General features: G+C 48.4%; 2 protein-coding genes and 1 long non-coding RNA gene across 4 annotated transcripts; 2 read left to right on the top strand and 1 right to left on the bottom strand.

Moving 5' to 3' along the window:
• Positions 1-368: 368 nt before the first annotated feature.
• On the top strand, positions 369-15,605 carry LOC138843165 (keratin-associated protein 4-9-like). 2 transcript variants are annotated; one of them, XM_070060710.1, is made up of 2 exons: positions 369-991; positions 15,006-15,605. In XM_070060710.1, the coding sequence occupies exons 1-2, from the start codon at positions 369-371 to the stop codon at positions 15,289-15,291; spliced, it is 909 nt and encodes a 302-aa protein (XP_069916811.1). In that variant the 3' UTR covers positions 15,292-15,605. The 2 variants fall into 2 exon arrangements, with proteins under 2 accessions (XP_069916811.1, XP_069916812.1); XM_070060711.1 differs by lacking the exon at positions 369-991 and adding an exon at positions 7,054-7,535 and having other exon boundaries at positions 14,997-15,605.
• On the bottom strand, positions 445-1,185 carry LOC138846089 (uncharacterized). Its single transcript, XR_011383477.1, has 3 exons — positions 1,073-1,185; positions 743-892; positions 445-532 (listed from the first exon to the last, which is right to left on the bottom strand). It is a non-coding gene; the product is annotated as an uncharacterized lncRNA (long non-coding RNA).
• A 4,180-nt stretch (positions 15,606-19,785) lies between the features above and the next one.
• LOC138846084 (keratin-associated protein 4-2-like) lies at positions 19,786-20,758 on the top strand. Its single transcript, XM_070060717.1, has one exon. It carries the CDS (start codon positions 19,865-19,867, stop codon positions 20,453-20,455), a length of 591 nt encoding a protein of 196 aa, XP_069916818.1. The 5' UTR covers positions 19,786-19,864; the 3' UTR covers positions 20,456-20,758.
• The last annotated feature ends 1,790 nt before the right edge of the window (positions 20,759-22,548 follow it).

The following is a 22,548-nucleotide window of genomic DNA, read 5'->3' on the forward strand; positions in this document are numbered from 1 at the left end:
CCATGTCAAACGTGATGTGACACAGACTCTATGGAGAAGAGGTCAGAGCATCTGTAAACATGGGTGATGCCCCCCAGGAAGGGACGGCAGAAGATGACTCAGGAGGAAAGAGCAGACGAAGTGAGAGTCAACACATTCAGCTTGGACTATGCAGCCAGCGTCTGAACCAGGACGATACACAGAAAGGAAGACACACAAGATGTGCTTCAGGAAGAGTTCATGGGATGAATGCTAACCCAGCAGGAAAAGGAAATGATTTTTCCATTGAACTTGGAAAACATCATTACCTAATTTAACAACTGCTTACTTATTAGGATAAAACACAACAAGGAAGCAGTGGAGTATAAAAAGGGACCTGGGACAAAGAGATGTCCAGATTCAAGACATACCCTCTTTTGGAAACCTACCCAGAACCTCCATCCTCTGACACCATGGTCAACTCCTGTTGTGGCTCCGTCTGCTCTGAGCAGGGCTGTGGCCAAGACTTCTGCCAGGAGGAGTCCTGCTGCCGCCCCAGCTGCTGCCAGCCCACCTGCTGCCAGCGCACCTGCTGCATCTCCAGCTGCTGCAGGCCCCAGTGCTGCCAGCCCACCTGCTGCAGGCCCACCTGCTGCATCTCCAGCTGCTGCAGGCCCCAGTGCTGCCAGTCCCAGTGCTGCCAGCCCACCTGCTGCAGGCCCACCTGCTGCATCTCCAGCTGCTGCAGGCCCCAGTGCTGCCAGTCCCAGTGCTGCCAGCCCACCTGCTGCAGGCCCACCTGCTGCATCTCCAGCTGCTGCAGGCCCCAGTGCTGCCAGCCCACCTGCTGCAGGCCCACCTGCTGCATCTCCAGCTGCTGCAGGCCCCAGTGCTGCCAGTCCCAGTGCTGCCAGCCCACCTGCTGCAGGCCCACCTGCTGCATCTCCAGCTGCTGCAGGCCCCAGTGCTGCCAGCCCACCTGCTGCAGGCCCACCTGCTGCATCTCCAGCTGCTGCAGGCCCCAGTGCTGCCAGTCCCAGTGCTGCCAGCCCACCTGCTGCATCTCCAGCTGCTGCAGGCCCCAGTGCTGCCAGCCCTCCTGCTGTCGCCCCACCTGCTGCATCTCCAGCTGCTGCCGCCCCAGCTGCTGTCAGACCACCTGCTGCCGTCCCTCCTGCTTGCAGACCACCTGCTGCAGAACCACCTGCTGCCGCCCCAGCTGCTGCAGCAGTTCTTGCTGCTGAGTGTCCTGATGTGGGTCCCTGAGCTTTCTTGACCCCATCCTCTCAGTCCAGACAGAGAGCATTTACTCAACAGAGCATGTGCTTACAAAGAGACCCATGGAGAGATGTGGAAAACCTGGTCTCTGTGTTATTATTAATGTACTTCTGAAGAAACATTTTGTTATTAGTGAGCCAGACCTTACCACCACATTTTGCATCAAATTGTTTTAGAATTCCTAATTCTGGTTCAAAATATAGGAGTCTTCAAATGTTCCATTTCTATATATTTTCTTTCTAATGCTTTTCTGTGGTATCCATTTTCATTTGAAATTTCTTGCTGTTCCCTAATAAAACTCTTATCAGTCAAAAGCACTAAAATTGCCCATCTCTCATTATTTCATATTCATGAAATGTCCTTTGCATGTTTCTGTCTCTTTCTGCACAACTCTGGAGGACATTATTCAGAGAACTCACAGTGGAAAAGCAACACTGCCATCACCCATGAGCTTTTCACCAAACTCACAGCAGGGTTAAAGAGAGCTTTCTTTGAATACAACACACACAACATGAGAGCCAGGGATGGCAACTGACACCAAAAAAGCAAGTCCTCAATAAACCATGAAGACTTGAACCAATTCAGATAGAGGAAGCTCAGTATGGAAGAGAGTCCATGGACTTGGCAGTTAGAGTAGGGGCTGAATTCTGACTGCACCACAGGCAAACCACAATCTTGCACATGTTATTTAAACCATCTTATCATGTGATCCTTTCTTTAAACAAAGAACCACAGTACCTACCTAATAAGGTTGTCATAAAACATCAATGAAATAAAGGCATCCAGTAGACAAATAAAAGCACACTCTTTTCTACCTCTAGTTCGCCTTGCTTGCTTTCTTCCCTTTTGATTTAAGAATATGCATGGGTTCACAGGAAGTGGAAACAAAAGTACAGCAAGGTCCCATGTACCTTCCACCTAGTTACCCCCAGTGGTCATCTCATACATAATTGTAACAGTACATGTCAAATTCCAGAAATGGATGTTGGTACAATCCACAGAACTTGTTAAGATTTGACCAGTTTTATATGCATGTGTGTGTGTGTGTGTGTGTAGTTCTATGCACGTTTGTTGTGTGTAGATTTGTGTAGCCACCATCACCATCAAGATGTAGAAGTTCCAACTCTGAAAGGCCCAGTCTCTCCCATTCATTATCTACAACCTCTGGCAACCACTAGTCTATTCCCTATCTCTACAATTTCACTTCAAGAATATTCTATGTATAGAAACTTATGTTATCTTTGGTTATTGGCTTATTACAGGCAGCATAATTTCCTTGATACCATCCAAGTTACTGACTGTATCAACAGTTCATTCCTTTTTATTGCTGAGTAGTATTCCATGATATGGATGCACAATTTGGTTTGTTCAATCATTCACCTGTTGAAATGTATCTTGACTGTTTCAAGTTCTTATTTGAAGAAATGCATCATGGCTTCTTACTGGTGAATGAAATTTGCCAAATTTTCCTTTGTAAGACATTCTGTCTTGTAGTAATATTCTTGGATTTAATCCATTTGTCTTTATTTCCTTTCACTTTCAGAATTTCACAACTTCCAGAATAGACCCATCTATCTTCTCTCTGGACTTATGAGTTCCATGATCTCAGTCTTTTCTGGCAAGAGTATCACTCTTCTCTTCTGAAAATCTAAACTCCACTCTCATTGCATAATCAACAGCTTACCTCTCAGTTAAGTTTGGAGAGGCAGGCAAACGCAAAACAGGGAAAATAAGTTGCAGAAGTGTGTGAGGGCATGGTGTGCTTATTTCTGCGACCTCATCATGTCTAACACTTAGGGGACATTGAAGGATTTATACCTTAGCCTGGGGATACAGTTGTGAGGAAAAACAATTTTTCCGGAATTCTGTATCACTTTAATTGTATTTTGGGTAATTTTAATTGTACCTTTTTTTGGATGAGCACAAAGGGACAATTATATCTATTGAAAATGAATACCCTTAAAATGTGATTTTACACAGCTAAATATAAGAATAATTATAAATTCTAAAAGATGAGCCTAATCATAATTAAGAGGAACAAAGGAAAGCAATGAGTAGTAAAGTAGGAGGGAGTTGAAACAACAGTTGTTGGCTTACAGATTTATAGAACTGTAAATCACATCTCAGACCCCGCACTCAGTGGCTTAGGCAGCAAGGTTTGCCACCAAAGAGTCCAGAAACATAACTAAAAGTCTATAGGAATTTATAAGACAAAAGTTCTTGTTTAAAGTCAGTATGGAAAAGAAGGTCTACTTTTCAAATGGTGTAGAACTGCTAACTGCTGGCTTGCTTCAGTAATAAACAAAGAAAGCCACCAAAACCATCCTTTTCCCAGAACACAAAGTCTCCCAGAGATATTTTCAAGATTTATTTATTTGAAGGGAAGAGTGAGAGAGGAGAGAAAAAAAGGAGGGGGGCAGGAAGGAGGGAGGGAGGAGAGAAGATGTTCTACCCACTAGTTTACTTTCGCAATGACTGCAACACCCAGGGCTGGGCCAGGCTGAAGCCAGGAGCTCAGGAACTCCATCTGTGTCCCCCATGTGGGTTGCAGGAGCTCAAGTACTTGAGCCCTCCATCCACTACTACCCAGGCCCATCAGCAGAAAGCTGAATCAGCAGTGTGGAGCAGCTGGGAATGGAGCTGGAACTCTTGACTTGGCATGCGGGCATCCCAAGCAGTGGCTTAACCACCTGCTGTGCCACAACACCCACCCCTCTTTGCAATCTTGCAGCAGTTCCCATTTGCCACAACAGGGACCCTCAGGTCTTCCCTGACAGCAACTGGAAAACTGCCTGTGACTGAGGGAAAGACTTCCTCTCCCTGTGACCGAGGGAAAGACTTAGGACCCCATCAAACGCTGTGTCTGGGGCCGTCCAAGTCAGCACACCTTGCTCCAAGCAGGGGACGGAGCCCGGGTTGTTACCTGGTTGTGCAAACCTGAAAATGGGGGCCAGGCAGCAGATACTGGCCAGGAACCAAAATCATCCCAAGAGCATCCTAGGTCAATTGATCAGGCTTGTTCATGTCTGCAGACAGAGAAGGAGTCTCAGGATCATTTCTCCCGTTCCCGTTGGCTCTCGAGTCTTCCCCAGCATCAGCAGCTTCCACCTGAGCCCTCCCCGACTGCTAAGGAGGTGGCCATTTCCATAGCCTGTCTTTGCAGTGGTGAGTCACCCTCTGTCCACTTCTACACCAGCCTGACGCAGCCCTTGGGGACAAGTCCAGTGTCACACAGAGCCCCTTCCTGCAGCCCTGCCACTGCTTTGCTTTGGTTTTCTCTCCTTTAGGCTAAATTTCCCAAGTTTTCTTCACCTGCTCTTATTGATTGTGATGTCACCATCATAGCAACTTTTTTCCTAAACTCTAATTTCTCTCCACCCTTAGTCCACAGCCCAGAATTAAGTGCATTTTTCCAGATGTGTTCTGAATGTTCAGACAAGAGAATTGCTGCCCCTTCCTTCACAAGTAACACATCTTAGAAATGTGCTAGTGCTTGCACACAGAGGCTAACAAGGTTCAATCACGGGATTTGGTTGGCAGGAAGTGGGGACTAATTCTGAGGTTAATACAGTGTGAAGCCCCTAAGTCCTTTTCATTGCAAACTGCTTCAGTCTCTTCTCGCAGACACACAGTGGCTGCTTCATGACCAGCAGGTCTCAGTCTGATTTTCCACTCACTGCCAGGGGTAACGAGCTCATTCTAACAATGGTGTACCTGACGTCAAGTGCCGAGGGTGGACTCAGCCTTAGGGTGTGTAGGTAGTTTCAATAAATTCTCCCGAGAAATTTAGATATATTCGTTCCTCCCCAGTCACATGCTCCCTGTTACATGAGTAACTGTTCTGATTTCAGATGCCTCGGATATTTCCTCTCGTTGGGTTTGGTCTCTCGTGCAAACATGTCCAAGGCATTTGGAGCCATGATTCTACCATGAAGCACGATCACTCTTCACTAACGTCATGATCCCTAATATTTTGATGAACATCTGTTACGTGAATACTATTAACCATGTTGAGAGGATCATAGCTCTGCCCAGAGAGACTAGTTCAAGACAGGAATTGCTGATCCAAGGCCATGCTAGTGTGGAAAGAGGCACATATTTGGAAGAGAAGGCACAAAGACAGGATTTCCTCTTCTTATTCTCTGGATTTCTTTGAGCCCCAGAAGTCAGAAGTGGCAACATTCCTCATTTTTCAACCAGTAGTCAGCTAGCTATTAGACATTTCTATAACATCTGAGCTTTTGCTCCATCTTTACTTGAAGAATGTGGGTTAAAGTCCTTTGATCCGATGTCTGTCTTGTATCTCTCTTTCTAGCTCTCCTATTTTTGGAAATTAAAGGCTAGTGAAGGGGCAGGCACTGTGGTGTAGTGGGTAAAGCTGCCACCGGCAGTGCCAGCATCCCATATGGGTACCAGTTCGAGTCCTGGATGCTCCACTTCTGATCCAGCTCTCTGCTAGGGCCTGGGAAAGCAGTGGAAGATGGCCCAAGTCTTTGGGTCCCTGCATTCGTGGGAGACCTGGAGGAAGCTCCTGGCTCCTGGCTTCGGATCTGCCCAGCTCTGGTCATTGCAGCCATCTGGGGAGTGAATCAGCAGATGGAAGACCTCTCTCTCTCTCTGTCTCTGTCTCTTTCTGCCTCTGCCCCTCTATAACTCTGCCTTTCAAATAAATAAGTAAATCTTAGGGAAAAAAAGGGTTAGTGAGTGGAATCTGATCAACAACTTCAGGACTGAAGCAGGGGAGCACAGGACATCTCCAGAAACCAAGAAAGCCAGGTTATGGTAAAGTATGAATTAGAGCAGGAGGCAAAGACTGGGTATCTAAAGTGAGTTGGAAGCAAGTCTGGGAAACAGTGAGGCATCAGGTTAAAATGCTGCTTGGGAAACCTGCATCCCATATTGGAGTTCCAGTTCCAGCCTTGGCTACAGCACTTCCCATCACGCTTTCTGTTAACGCACCTAGAAGGCAGATGACAGCTCAAGTCCTTGGGTCCCTGTCACTTGTGTGGGAGACCAAGATGGAGCTCCTGGCTCCTGGCTTCAGCCTGGCCCAGCGCTGGCTGTTGCAGGCATTTGGGGAGTTAACCAGTGCATGGAAGATATTTCTCTCTCTTTAAAAATGGGGAAATAGTAAGAGTTAAAGCCAGAAAGATGGGAACCCAAAGTAATAAGGAAAAATAACCCAAGAAACAACAATTGAAGGACCCGAACTTGTCGAAAAACTGATCTCTGCAGCCAATTGACAGAAAAAGACTTAAACTGGCATGTTGGAGGGTATTTCTGATCACAAAACACCAACATCTCATGACCTAATCTTACACCTTAAAACACTTCTGTGTTTCCCCTGAAAAAGTCTAGAAAATGAGGCATGCCTCACAGTGGGAAGGGGGTATGTTCCAAGGGGCTTCCTGTCCTCATCCCGTGGTCTCCTGTTTCAGTCAAACCTTCCTGCCCACCTGATTCATAATGAATGAGCCATCTGACCAAAACTGATTTTTCTGCCTGGACCACCAAAAAGAATGACCACCTGAGTGTGGGTAATGTGTGCTATGCAGGTGCCACTGAGGCACAGAGAACCAGGAGGCCAAAGTCACCTGACGGCTCTTGCAGAAACTCAGACACCTGGGAGGTGAGTCAGGAAGAGCTGATGCCGAATCCTGACACACAAGGAAAAGGAAATAGCATTTTCCATTCAGTTTCAGAAATTTAGCCAGGAAAACACACTTGCCTAATTTGATAATCACTATTTATTAGGACAAGAAATAACAAGCAAAGAGCACTGCATCTGATGCCAGCAGCCCCTCAGCAGGGTATAAAAGGGGAGCAGGGTCAGGGAGACACCCACACCTCACAAACCCACCGTCTGTAAACCCACAGCAACCTCCATCCTCTGACACCATGGTCAACTCCTGTTGTGGCTCCGTCTGCTCTGAGCAGGGCTGTGGCCAAGACTTCTGCCAGGAGGAGTCCTGCTGCCGCCCCAGCTGCTGCCAGACCACCTGCTGCCACCCCACCTGCTGCATCTCCAGCTGCTGCAAGCCCCAGTGCTGTCAGCCCTCCTGCTGCAGACCCTCCTGCTGCATTTCCAGCTGCTGCCGCCCCACTTGCTGTATCTCCAGCTGCTGCAGGCCCCAGTGCTGTCAGTCCTCCTGCTGCCGCCCCACCTGTTGCCAGACCACCTGCTGCAGAACCACCTGCTGTCGCCCCACCTGCTGCATCTCCAGCTGCTGCAGGCCCACCTGCTGCCGCCCCACCTGCTGTATCTCCAGCTGCTGCAGGCCCCAGTGCTGCCAGTCTGTGTGCTGCCAGCCCACCTGCTGCCGCCCCACCTGCTGCATCTCTAGCTGCTGCAGGCCCATCTGCTGCCAGACCACCTGCTGTAGAACTCAGTGCTGCCGCCCCAGCTGCTGTGTGTCCACCTGCTGCCGCCCCTGCTGCTCTAGTGGTTCTTGCTGCTGAGCACGTGGACCCTCCCACACCTGTTCTTCATGAACCAATGCTTGGTGTAATCTGTCTGTGGGCTATATCATGACAGGCCGATTGGAAACCCTCACTTCCAGTAGAGTTTACGCTTGACTTTAGTCTCCAAATAGACTGCCCCCCAACCCTTGCTATGTTACTATGTGTCTCCCAAAGGAACCCAAGTTTGAATCTCTGAAATCTATCCACTATCATGTCACTGCAATTGAAATACATGTTCTTGGCTGTATTTTCTCTTACAGAGATATTCCTACATCTTAAATAAATCTACATTTTCCAGGCATATAAATGTAAAGGCATTGTGTCTTGTTATTTCTGCTTATAGATTTTTCATCTTTTTTGGCAATTTTTCTGTTGTTTGTCTCTAAAGGAAGGGAAGACAACAGCAGATGCCCTCAGGGCGATACCACTATTTCCTCATCCCTGTTTATTCTAACATAGAAAGATAGGCTTCATAGAGGAAGTTCCTGAACTCTCCAGCTGAGGCCTCTCTGCATGAAGCAGTGAGCTCTGGGTAGGAGTTAAATCCTCTAGGAGCAGGGCTCAACCAAAACATGGAGGTGGTGAATAGACACCTTCACTGATGCCCCTCTGAGTGGGGGGCACTTGTGCCAGTCATCAGCTGGGACTGAAGCCCAGCTGCCCACAGGAAGCTCCTGCTCATCCTCTTACTCCATATTGAATTCCCTCATGTTATGGTTTGGGCATCCCTCTGAAATGCATGTGTTAGGGATATTGTCCCTGAAGTCTCATGTTAATGGTTAATGGACTAATGATAGTAGTTTCCAGGTTATAAGGGTAGAGGCTTGGTCTAATTTCAGTGTCCTAGAGGGAGGTCTTTAGGTCATTAGGGGCTTGCCCTGGGAAGACAGTGTGAGAGGATTAGTTATATAAGCAGAGTAGGCCCCGGTATTCTCTGTCTGCCTCCTGGCTCACCCTGGGTGAATATACTACATCCATCCCAGGCACTTCTCAGGCCCACATATTTCTCTACTTGAGCTCTGATTGGTTCCTAACAATTTCTTTTATTTATCCTTTATTTATTTCACAGGCCAGAATGACAGAGAGACAGAGAGAGGTCTTCTATTTGCTGGTTCACTCCCCAAATGGCCAAAACAGTTGGGGCTGGTTTGGGCCAAAACCAGGAGCCAGGAACTCCATATGGGTCACCTATGTGGGTGGCAGGGGCTCAAGTACCTGGGCCATCCTTGGACGTTTTCCTAGGTGCATTAGCAGGGAGCTGGATGAGAAGCAGAGCAGGGGCTGGCATTGTGGTGTAGTGGGTAAAGCCGTCGCCTGCAGTGCTGGCATCCCATATGGGTGCCAGTTCTAGTCCTAGCTGCTCTACTCCTGATCCAGTTCTCTAGAAGATAGCCCAAGTCCTTGGGCCCCTGCACCTGCATGGGAGACCCGGAAGAAGCTCCTGGCTCCTGGCTTCAGATAGGTGCAGCTCAGCTGTTGTGGCTAATTGGGGGAGTGAACCAGTGGATGGAAGACCTTTCTCTCTGACTCTCCTCTCTCTGTGTAACTCTGACTTTCAAATAAATAAATAAATAAATCTTTTTTTTTTTTTAAAAAGCGGCAGAGCAGCTGGGACTCAAACTACACTTGATCTTAGCCAAAAGGCCGAGAAGCGACGGGACTCAAACTGATGCTCCGATACGAGATCACAGGTGGGGCCTTCACACACTGTACCACAATGCTGGCTTCATAATTTCTAAAGAAATGTACCAGAATAGCAGTATTGGGTAAGATCGCTGTCAGTCTATGGGATTTGCCTGGTGCAACTACCCTGGTCCTTAGTCTGAAAGTGCTGAGCCCTTGGTTACTCTGTACTTCTTAGGCTGTACTTGCATATGTGTATTTAAAGTAGAACTAGAAATTCCCAGAATGGCCCTGAAGATCACCCAGGCTCTGAGTTTTCTCCACCTCCCTCTGAGTAGTGAGCTCCTCAAGCTCCTACCTCTTCATGATGACAGATCAGTCACCAGTGGGGATAACTCTTTTTTGTGCCTGCTGCTCCCTTAGCAAGAGGATCCCAAACAATAAGCTGGCCCCTTATTATGGCCTCTGCAGCTGTTTTTAATTCCCAGGGGAGCCTTACTACGTTCTCTGGAGGTGGCAGCTCCCCTCTGGGATCCAGGATGTCTACATCCACAGGGATTAACGTGTCCCTGGAGGGAGGCAGAGATTCCCCCAACTGGGTCACTGGGCGTGCAGGTGAGTGGAGAGCAGATCCCATTTACCGCCCTTAGTTTTTCAAGATGCTCATTGGTTTAAGGTGTGTGCTGCACCCTGGAAGGCAGTGTTCCATCCTCACAGGGGAGCTCCTCGCTGGTGCCTCAGCCACAGTCTGAAGAGGAAGCTGCGTCACACCATCAGCTAAGCTGTGTCTGGACAGTGCAGAACAAAGTAGGAAGCACGGATCACAACCATCGCCCAGTGTCACACATCCCATGCTGTGTTTGGGATGTTGATCTCAGGTGCAGTCAAGTAGGATTCTACGCTGCTAGATCAATACTCTTGAGCATCCTTATAATGTCACTGACTGAAGAATTAGGAGAACCATATATCAACCCTGATCAGAAACAATTAAGTGGCTGGTTTTCTTAAGGGATGGTGTTTTGTTAGGGGCTCAGTGTTGGTCTCCTGTTGGCAAGTCAGATATTCAACAGGACTCTTAAAATTAGTGCTAATGTGGCAGCCCTGGAATCCAGGTCAGAATTACCAGCCATCTCCTGGGGCTGGCAATGTGGTGTAGCACGTCAAGCCACCACCTATTATATCAGCATCCCATATGGCCACTGGTTCATGTCCTGGCTGTTCCACTTCAGATTCAGCTCCCTGCTAACAGCCTGGGAATAGCAGCAAAAAATGGCCCAAGTACTTGGGCCCCTGCCACCCATGTGGGAGACTCAGATGAAGCTCCTGGCTCCTGGCTTTGGCCTGGCCCAGTGCTGGCCATTGTGGCCATCTGGGGCGTGAACCAGTGGATGAGAGATCTGTCTGCCCCCACCTCTCTGTAACTCTTTCTAAATGAATACATCTTGACAGAAAGAAACAATGAGTGAATGAGTTACCCACCCTCTCCTGAAGCACAGGTATCTCACTGAGGTGTCCACGTCTCTTGCTCATTGAGTCTGACAAGATGTCATCAGGATCCCAGGTGATGATGTGCTGTGAGCTGTTCTGAGGGTCTCCGTCCCTGTGGACTATATGCTGACAAAAAACAGGGGAATTAACAAAGTTCCCAGTCAAGACAGTAACTACACTGCTGTTCATTCCATGTGAACTCAATGTAAGTCTGCCTCTCCCTTGGGATTTGTATTTTAAAGGCTTCCTCTGCCAGTTCACGTGCTGTACAACCACACAGGAGACTGTGCCAGTTGGCTCTAGCAAGCATTCCACACCCACAACAACGGCTGCCATCAGATCTTTTATTTGATGCAGTGACTGTTTTTACAGCTGGCTTTTGTTGGGCTGAACTAGTGACTCTATGGGGATAGGATGGGATTCACCAGCCCTGCGTTTTTCAGATGTCTGAAGGTGGCTCTAACCTCGGATTCTGATTTATCAGGGGCAAAGCTCCACGTGGCCTCTTCTATGACAGCAGGTCAGTTCCACAGCTCCAGGAATGACTGTGCTGGATTCTATATTTGGAAACTGGGTCAATGACCACTACATTGGTTTGTGGAGTCAGACTGACCTGAGCCAGCATCCATTTCTTTTCTGGCCATCACTGCTGTATTCTAAAAGGGCATTATGCTGGCAATTTGGTATCCAACTCTTTGTGCAACTCAGATCTGACGTCCAATAGCATCCAAATATATGGGTAACCCACTCTCTCCTGAGAAGATGGCTACAGGTACCTTCAGGAAGGGACTGGAAAAGCCACCAGGATGTACTTTTGCTATAGTCCTTCCTCCTGAGAACTGATCTCTCCTTCACTAACAGGTCATAGTTCTGAGAACCATCTTAAGTCTGGAAACTAGGCTAGGGGTCACGGTTTTCACTGAAACAACTTATCACAGCCTTTCCTGGTGTACTCCTAGGATGTCTTAAATCTCCAACCATACATTTGAGCAGATGCAGACATAGACACAGACTCTCAGAGTCTGCAGTTATGGCTGTGTCTGTGTTGGCTGCCTACATCCTATTTTCAAGCAGACTTGTCCATTTCCATAAAACTTCATATATCACACACCACTCTGTACAGCTGCTATTCCTAACTTACTGCCCACCACTTGATAGCATCAACATTAATTCTTATAGTTAAATGTTTCCATCTGGTTTCTGCTGTTCTAGATCATAGCAACCCATTTACTACCAAGGAACTAAGCTCTGCAGTGATATTTTCTACCACAAGCTATGACTTTAGAGAGAAGGCACTGTTGAGTTTCTCAGTGATGCTGGGACTCCCTCACCTGTGCCTTCCTTATGACCTCAAGGGTCATGGCCAATCTAATGAGATTTCTGCATTTATGACTCAGTATGTTCCAGCACATTTACTTCTCTGCATCTTGTGATCTGTTTCCGCTTAGGTGGGCTGTGTGGTATCAGATAAATTTGTCCTACTCGTCTATTATTATGTAACACCGCCTCCAAACTTAGCAGCTTGAAACAACACACACTTATTATGTTGCAGTTTCCACAGTTCAGGAATCCAGGTACAGCTCCTGTGAATTCTCTCCTGCATAGTTTTTTTGGAAGGCTGCAATTAAGGTGGTAGCTCTCGCTGGGGTCTCATCTGTAGTCTCGACCAGGAAGGATGTGCTTCCAGGGTCCCTTCCATGGTCGTGGACAGGTCCTGGTTCTTGGAGTGCCATTGTAGAGAAAGATTCAATTTCTTTGTGCTCATTGGATGGAGACTGTCCTCACTTTTTTGGGATCTCTCCCAAGAGCAGATGGATTCATCAAAATAAAGGAAGGGGGACTGTACATGAGAAAACTAGCTTGATGAAAAATTAACAGTAAGACAAAAGTCTAACTCTTTTGTCACTCCATCAGTGGACGTAGCCATATGCTATGTCAGGAGCAGTGACTCATGGTGGGGGAGACTTGAAAGGCCATGAATACCAGGATATGAGAATAGTTGGGAACCACTTGAGGCTGCCTACTCAAGCTCTTTCATAATATTGAGCAAAAGAATCAAGACACAAAGAACACAGGGTAGTATTCCTTTGATATAAAATTCTAAAACCTGTCAAACTGTACATTTTTTAAAGATATAAATTAATTTTCTTCCCAGCAGTCCATGGCCAGGCACATAGCACAAGCAGGGTGGCTTTGCTCTGCCTGACTGGGTTACCATCCCTGGTCCTACGTGGCCCTCAGCTTCTATCATTTCCTTAGAATGAGCAGACCAGGTGAACGAGAAAAGGCAGCAGCTAACGAGAAGCAGCACCACACTTTATCAACTGCATTGTAGAGGACCCATGCTTAGGTGGTAAAACAATGCAGCAGGACAAGAAAAACGCTGCTTTGGACATCAGGAGAGCGGTTCCCTGCAGGACAGAGGGCAGAGACTGGTCCAGGAAAGACACAGCAGCCTTACTGGGCAACAGCAGTGTCCTACCTTGGGCTTTGAGGACGCAGATGTGGCTGAGCGTCAGGCATCACGGGGCTTACATGTGTGTTTCACGCAGTTCATAGTGTACATGTGTTCGTCTCAATGAGGAAGAGTTTTAAACAATTCAGGGTGGAATCTTACAGATTTGGATGGCTAATCAAACGCCTGGCAAAATCACCATTTTCTCAAGCAGCAGTCACCTGGACCCTGGGGTGGGCATGTCTGCACCCTTTCTCTCCATCCTCATTGTGAGTAAATATAAGCTGATGTTCTTTGGCCTGGGACTCTGGTTTCCGTCTCTTATTTGATTCCCCTCCCGTGTGTGTGTGTGTGTGTGGGTGTGTGTGTGAGTGTGTGTATGTGTGTGTGTGAGTGTATGTGTGTGGGTGTGTGTGAGGGGTGTGTGTGGGGTGTGTGTGTGTGGTGTGTGTGGTGTGTGTGGGTGTGCGGTATGTGTGGGTGTGTGTGTGGTGTGTGTGTGAGTGTGTGTGAGTGTGAGTGTATGTGTGTGTGTGTGAGGGGTGTGTGTGGGGTGTGTGTGTGTGTGTGTGTGGTGTGTGTGGTGTGTGTGTGTGTGTGGTGTGTGTGGTGTGTGTGGGTGTGCGGTATGTGTGGGTGTGTGTGGGGGGTGTGGGGGTACGTGTTTTAAAATCAACAACTTCTGGAGGGTAAAATCTGACCAACAACTTGAAAAATGAAGGACATCTTCAGAATCAACAGATCTTTTGGTATAGGGCTAGCTGGGAATAGGAGGCTGGGACAAGGCGGGTTGGCCAATTAATCTTGGAAACAGAGGGCAACTCTAGTCACTATGCCCCATTGAAGCCAGAAAGACAGGAACTTGCAGACCAAATGAAAAGTGGCCCACAGAGTGGAGCTGAGGGACCTGAACTTGGAGTTATAGCTGACCTCCACAGTCAAATTCCCCCATAGAGTAGACAGCAGAGACTGGAGGATTTTTTCTAGAGGAAAAGTAATTAAAATTCACGATTTCAAGTGCCACATTGAAACAAAACTGCATTTACCATTGACAATCTAGAAAATGGGTATTATCTACAGTAGGACGGGATCTGTCCCAACAGCCTTCTTATTCTCATGGCACTGGCCTTTTGCTCATGTCAGACCTTCCTGCCTACCTGACCCACAAAGAATGAGACATCATTCATTATGACTTACTCTTATTAAAACACACCTTTATCCTCCCAGGTCATGAAAGAATTATGAGCTTATAAAAATTACCATCACCCAGTAGTAGACATAACTTCCATTGCAAAATGAGGCAGAGGCGTCTGGAACTAAGAGGCAGAAAGTCATGTGAGAGTGCTCCTTGCAGAAGCCCTCGATGGCGTAGAGCAGGAGATCCGGAAAGGGCTGACAGATGAACCCTACACACCAGGAAAGGAAAATAATGTTTCCCATCTGCTGAGAAATTTCAGGCAGGAAAACACACTTGCCTAATTTGATAATCACCTATTTATCAGGACAAACAATAACAAGGAAAGAGCACTGCATCTGATGCCAGCAGCCCCTCAACAGGGTATAAAAGGAGAGCAGGGTCAGGGAGACACCCACACCTCACAAACCCACCGTCTGTAAACCCACAGCAACCTCCATCCTCTGACACCATGGTCAACTCCTGTTGTGGCTCCGTCTGCTCTGAGCAGGGCTGTGGCCAAGACTTCTGCCAGGAGGAGTCCTGCTGCCGCCCCAGCTGCTGCAGGCCCCAGTGCTGCCAGCCCTCCTGCTGCCGCCCCACCTGCTGCATCTCCAGCTGCTGCAGGCCCCAGTGCTGCCAGTCTGTGTGCTGCCAGCCCACCTGCTGCAGACCCTCCTGCTACATCTCCAGCTGCTGCCGCCCCACCTGCTGCCGCCCCACCTGCTGCCGCCCCACCTGCTGCAGGCCCACCTGCTGCCAGACCACCTGCTGTAGAACTCAGTGCTGCCGCCCCAGCTGCTGTGTGTCCACCTGCTGCCGCCCCTGCTGCTCTAGTGGTTCTTGCTGCTGAGCACTCTGACTTACACTCGTCTGTTTTTCAACAACCAATGCTCTGACGTAGTCAGTCTATGAGCTGGATCATAAGAGGCTGATTATAAACTCTCAGTTCCAGCAGACTCTTGATGGATTTTGGCCTCCAAATATTAACCCCTCCTGCCCCTCCTCCCCCATGTAGGCATGTCTCTTCCATAGGAACCCAAGTTTGAATCTCTGAAATCTGTCCACTATCATGTCATTACAATTGAAATAATCGCTGTCATTTTCTCATATGGAGATATTCTTACATCTTAAATAAATCTGAAATTTCAAGACGTAAAAATGTAAGGGCAGTGTTTTGTTTTTTCCTTCTTTCAAAGCTGGGTAAGAAATGTTGGTGATTCTTTATGGAAGGAGAAGACTGTGGCAAACTATTTTAGGGTCTCACCTCTATTTCCCCAGTATCCCTCAGTCCAACACAAGATGACAGCTGCTTAGAGCAGGCTCCTCCACTCTCTGGATGAAGGGGGGAGTCCTGGGCAGGAGAGTCAGAGCCTCTGGGTGCAGTGATCACCCAGCACAGGGAGCTGGTGGGAGGACGTCCTCGCTTACTTCTCCCCCCATGGGGCATTGTTGCAGGCCCAGGTGCTCCCAGGAGCCTTCTGCGCCTCCCCTCCCCCTTCTCTGCTCATTTCTCAGTTCCTGTAGTTCTTGGGATTTTCTTCCAAAAATCTACTTACTGTAAAATCTCTGCGTCCAGGTCTTTTCTGGAGGCCACTCAGCCTGAAATCCCAGGGCTCCCAATCTCCCTATCAACATCCCTGAAAACATTTTCACACAATGTGGATGGTTGCCGGGGTACCCTGGTGAACTCAGGAACTGTCAGCTGGAATGGTACATCCTCTGAACCTTCTCTACGTCTTCACGCAGATGTTTTGACACTAGTTGTCCTCCATGATGTCTTCCCATCACCACAGCTGAGGGACGGGGCACAATAAGTTGGTGATAGTCTTCAAGGAAGCTGTGTTTGAGGAAGTACCGTTTCAGGTGTGCGTTACAGGGCGGAGTTTAAGGAGCATAGTGCCAGGCTGGATCTGTTAAGATCACATGTTATACGGTGATTCCTGGGAAAGTGATTCCCGGCGCAGTGCTCCCAGGGGAAGTCTGTAAGATGCGGAGGCAAGCAGGGCACGGTCGCAGAAGCAGAGAGGGCATGCGGTGCTCAGTGAATTCTGTCATCATCAGACCCTTCTGGGGCTTACACAGTATGAATGGAACCACAGGCTTGTCTGTCCTACAGGCAAGGTGGTGGGGCCTTTGTACTCTTTTTTTTTTAATTTTAATTTTTTTTTTTTTATGTTTTGACAGGCAGAGTGGACAGTGAGAGAGAGAGAAACAGAGAGAAAGGTCTTCCTTTTCCGTTGGTTCACCCTCCAATGGCCGCCGCGGCTGGTGTGCTGCGGCCAGCGCATTGCGCTGATCCGAAGCCAGGAGCCAGGTACTTATCCTGGTCTCCCATGCGGGTGCAGGGCCCAAGGACTTGGGCCATCCTCCACTGCACTCCCGGGCACAGCAGAGAGCTGGACTGGAAGAGGAGCAACTGGGACAGAATCTGGTGCCCCGACTGGGGATAGAACCCAGTGTGTTGGCACCGCAGGCAGAGGATTAGCCTATTGAGCCACGGTGCTGGCCCCTTTGTACTCTTGTGCCAGATATCACGAGGCGTGGGCCACACTGGGTGAGAGGGTAGAGGACAGGTGCAGAGGGCAGGTGTCCTATCATCCACCTGGGCAGGGCTCTGGCCCATCTACTTCTCCTCTTAAGTTCACTCCACCCAGAGGCTCACAATTTCTTTTTATATTTTTTTCTTTCTTTAAATTTTTTTTTTGACAGGCAGAGTGGACAGTGAGAGAGAGAGACAGAGAGAAAGAGGCTCACAATTTCTAGAGAAATGTGCAAGAAGCAGGTTAGTGGGCATCACGTCTGCTGCTCTAGGTGAACTGTGTGGAGTAATTGACCGAGAATCTAGACCCCTTGGTTGCTGTGTCCTTATGAGACTGTAGTTGTCACCCTTGCCCATTTACAGGAGCAACTGGAAGAAGTGCCATGGTGCTCCCATGGGTGACCAAAGGGATGTGTTTCTTCCTCCCTGCCCCATGTGGCAGTGCTCCAGTTGCCTCATGCAGCTGGAGTCACCAGCCAGAGTGAACATCTGTCTTCGCCTGCTTATCCCCTAGCAAGAGACACTCAGATGATAAGGAAGTGGCCACAGGCTTCATTCTAAGGGGACCCTTATGTTCCCCGCAGGTGGCTCCTCCCCTCTTCCCCTAGATCCACAGAGACTAACGTGTCACTGGCGGGAAACACAGATTCCCCCACATGGATCACAGGGAAGGAAGGTGGGGGAGGCAGCTCTGCTCTTCCACCCTGGGTTTGAATATGGAGAATCTGACACAGCACTACATGACGGGCATTAGCTCAAAGTATGTACTGCATCCTGGAAAAGAGTGCTCCACCCTCACAGATGCCAGCTCCAAGCTGTCACCTCAGCTGTGACTTCAGGAAGTAGCTGCTTCATGCTATCAGCTCAACTGGGTCTGGATGGTGCAGCAAGTATTTAGAACTGTGGACTCCATGACCAATACCCATTGTCACACATCCCACATTGTGTATGGGATCTACAAGATCTCATCTAGGATTTCATGCTGCTAGATCAACACTCTTGACCCTTCATAATGTGGCTGTTTGAGGAACTATCAGCAGAATAGGCAAATTCATATGGAGACTATATCAACCTCAATCAGAAACAGGTGCCTCACTTATCTCCTAAGGAATTGGATCTGATTGGATGCTTCGTGTTGATCTCCTGTTGGCAGGTTAGGTATCCAGCAGCTGATATTTAGGCAAGACTCGGGACTTTTAAAAACAGTACCAACATGGCAGCCCTGCAATATTTGTCAGATTTATCTTCCATCTCCTGGGGCACAGGTATCCTACTGAGGTGTCCATGGCATTCACGTTTCTTGCTTATCAGGTCTGATTGACATAAGATCCTCAACATGATGTTCTGAAGCGTGTCCCAGTCTACATCCCTGTGAACTGTATTGTGACAAGGGCAGCCTGGGTTCAGACAGTGAACTTAAACTGCTGTATGTTCCTTGTGAATTTAACGTATTTCTGCCTCTCCTTTCTCGAAATGTAAAGGATCCCCTTGCCAATTCAACTGACACATGTGCCAGATGAGAAACTGTGTCAATCTACTGTAAGCAAGGGTTCTACATCCACCACATCAGCTACAAATGGGTCTCTTATTTGACGTAGTCAGTGTTTGTCACTGCCATCTGTCAGGATCTGCTGAGTTTCCATGAGGACTGAGGTGGTGGAGGAGTGGGGATATGATGGAATTCTAATCCGCTGCCAGTTTTCAGGTTGGAAGGCAACCTCATATATTAGTTATTAGCTTGCCTGGTGGAGGGAGAGGTGGAAAAGGCAATTTCCAGGGATTCTACTCAGATTTCATGATGACAACAGCTCTTTCTTCTTAGCTGAATGAATGCAAGTGTTGGATTCTTACATTTGACAATCGGGTAGATGAACGCCAGGTGTGTCTATGAACTCAGTAGACAGACTGAGCCAATATTCCATGAACATTATGATGACCACCTCCAAATTCTCATGCAGACATTTGGAGTATCCAACTGTCAATATCAACTCAAAGTTGGTATCAAATAACCTTCAGTAACATGGATATTCCACTTCCCCCTGAATAGATGGCTGTAGCTGCAAGTTCCTGAATATGTTTGCAAACATCAATTGGAGTCACTTCCTTCAAATATCTTTACATTTACTCAACTGAATTCCTTTATCATGGCACTCTGAGCCAAAAAAAAAAAGATTCAAAAGAAGTACATGAGGAAAGAAATTACACTCTTCTGGGTAAAAATAGAGGTACAATCTAGGTAGAGTTGACATAAATTATGTGTATGATCCTGATGTCAGGAATCAATTCTACTTTCTGACTATGAAAAGTCTACACACTGGGTCGTGTTCCACAGAGGGAAGGGATGTGTCCTGGAAGCCCTTTACTCTTCATGCCCAGGGTCTTTTTCAGAGTTTGTTTTCTGCCCATCTTACAAATAATTGACCTGTTATCACTCTGTAATGGAATTCTATCAGCCTGGATTGGCAAAACGAAGATCAGAACCTAGAAGCATCCTTGCAACCCAGAGTCCACATGATGTGCTGTGCACGACCACACAGAGGCAGACAGCACCAAGAAGACGAGTGTCACATGACAGCTTTCCTTGAGAAACTCAACAATAACGACTCATGGCAGGCGATTCAGGAAGAGCTAACCCATGAGTCCTAGCACTCCAGGAAAGGGAAATAATGTTTCCCACCTAGTTTGAACATTTCAGGCAGGAAAACACACTTACCTAATTTGATAATCACCTATTCATTGGAACAAACAAAAACAAGGAAAGAGCACTGCACCTGATGCCAGCAGCCCCTCAATAGGGTATAAAAGGGGAGCTGGGTCAGGGAGACACCCACACCTCACAAACCCACCGTCTGTAAACCCACAGCAACCTCCATCCTCTGACACCATGGTCAACTCCTGTTGTGGCTCCGTCTGCTCTGAGCAGGGCTGTGGCCAAGACTTCTGCCAGGAGGAGTCCTGCTGCCGCCCCAGCTGCTGCCAGACCACCTGCTGCCACCCCACCTGCTGCACCTCCAGCTGCTGCAGGCCCCAGTGCTGCCAGCCCAGCTGCTGCCGCCCCACCTGTTGCCAGACCACCTGCTGCAGAACCACCTGTTGTCGCCCTACCTGCTGCATCTCCAGCTGCTGCAGGCCCCAGTGCTGCCAGCCCTCCTGCTGCCGCCCCACCTGCTGTATCTCCAGCTGCTGCAGGCCCACCTGTTGCCAGACCACCTGCTACAGAACCACCTGTTGTCGCCCCAGCTGTTGCATCTCCAGCTGCTGCAGGCCCCAGTGCTGCCAGTCTGTGTGCTGCCAGCCCACCTGCTGTAGACCCTCCTGCTGCATCTCCAGCTGCTGCCGCCCCACCTGCTGCATCTCCAGCTGCTGCAGGCCCATCTGCTGCCAGACCACCTGCTGTAGAACTCAGTGCTGCCGCCCCAGCTGCTGTGTGTCCACCTGCTGCCGCCCCTGCTGCTCTAGTGGTTCTTGCTGCTGAGCCTTTCACCTCCACTCACCTGTTCTTCATGAACTAATACTCTTGATGTAGTCAGTCTATGAGCTGTATTGTGAGGGCCCAATTGTGAACCCTCATTTCTATTGAAATTTTATCAGGGAATTTTGTTCTCCAAATATGTCACACCCTAACCCCACCATGTACTTTCTCTCTCCTAAAGAAAACTCCTCTGAAATCTGGCCACTATCATGTCTCTGCAATGGAAAATTTTGCTCTGTGCCATGTTTTCTCTTATGAAGATATTCTCACATCTTGAATAAATCTGAATTTTCCCGAGCATACAAATCCAAGTGCATTATGCTCATTATTTCTCTGTATGGAACGTCCATCTTTATCTGGCAGTTTGTCTGAGTTATTCTGTGAGGAAGAGCAGAAGCTGCAGGTGATTTCCGAGTGCTACCTCTACTCCCTCTGCACTCTCATCACAACCTGGGAGGACGCTTGCTTCGAGCAGGCTCCTCCACTCTCTGCACGAGGACTCTCTGGAGGAAGGCGTGAGCCCTGGGCAGGAGAGTCAGAGCCTCTGAGGACAGTGATCTCCCAGGGCAGGAGGTGGTGAGCACAAGTGGTCCTCACTGACTGCTTCCCCAGTGGGGACATCTGTGCCAGTCTCCAGTGTCCTTGGTGGGATGAAGCCCAGCCACATCCAGGAGTCCTCTTCTCACTCTCTCACTCTGTTTTGGCTTCCATGCCTCCCCTGCTCATTTCCTTGGTTCCTTACATGATTTTTGGGATCATTTTCCAAATAAACTACTTCTCATAAAACAACTCTCTCTGGTTTACTCTAGATGGGGCCCAATCCAAGACTGTTCCGAACCTCCCTAAAACATCCTTGAAAACATCTCTCATGTAATGCTCAAGGTTGCTGTGGTGCACTGTGAATCTGTAGTTCACCTGCAACCAACGTGCTAAACGCCTTTTGAATTTTGCACAGATGTTGCAATGCTAGTTGTCTTCTCTCTTTTCCCCCATAACCACATCAGAGGATCGGGGCACAACAGCCACCTAGGTAACAATCATCCTGAAGAAGTCTATGGTTGAGTGGAACCACCTGAGATTGCGTGCTAAGTGGGATATAAATCAGGAATTCTTGCACAAGGAAATTCCATGAAAGTGCTCTCGGGGAGATCTCTAGGTACTCAGGCAGGTAGGACATGCTGGTAGAAGCAGTGAAGCCCACGTGTTGCCTGCCAGTGAAATTCTGACCCCAAACGAAGCTTCCCAGTGCAGTTGGTACCAGAGGGGAGGTGGCGCAAGCTTCATGTCCATACATCAGACCTCACTAGAGCTGGATGCCCAGCAGTCAGGAGAGGGTGCAGAGTGGGTAGAGCCACCCAGATGAGGTGATTCCTGTGAGCTGGGAGACTTCTGGTAGCAGTGCAGGTGGACACTGAGAGCCACCAGCAATCCCCACCCACACTGACTTGAGTGTAGGAGCACCTCTCTGTCAGCGATACCCAGACGTGGCACTGAATCATGGACTTGCGCATGGCTCTGGTCCATCTACCTGTCTTTCTCTGGTCACTGCAACTGCTGGGCCACAATTTCTAAAGAAACTGACACGAGGTGGTTTAGTGGGCGTCATGTCTGGTTGTCCAGGTAGACTGTAGCTGTTCTCCCTACCCAATTACAACAAAAACTGGAATTAGTAATGCCTGGTGCCCCCAGCATTACCTGTGATGAATTTCCTTGTCTCTGTCCCCACTGTGTGGCAGTGCTCACACAGTGAGCATCCGTCACCAGAGTGAATAGCTCTTTTTCTTTGCTTGTGGACCCCATAGCACAAGTAGCCAAAAGAGATAAAGAGGTCAAAACCATGTCTCCTGGAGGTGGCACCTGCCCTCTAGATCCAGGCCCTCTGGATTCATAAGGGCTAAAACTTCACTGGAGGGAAGCAGAGATTTCCCCAAATGCATCCTCAGGATTGAAAGGGAACAGCAAGTGTATGATCTATGTTGCAACCTGAAAGATGGTGCTCCAACCTCACAGTGTGTCAGCTGCAAGCTGTTACCTTATTCATGCCATCAAGAGGTGACTTCATCACTGTATCAGCTCACTGTGTTGCCCGGTGCAGC

The sequence above is a fragment of the Oryctolagus cuniculus genome, chromosome 17, assembly GCF_964237555.1.
Source record: "Oryctolagus cuniculus chromosome 17, mOryCun1.1, whole genome shotgun sequence".
Classification (NCBI taxonomy): Eukaryota; Metazoa; Chordata; class Mammalia; order Lagomorpha; family Leporidae; genus Oryctolagus; species Oryctolagus cuniculus.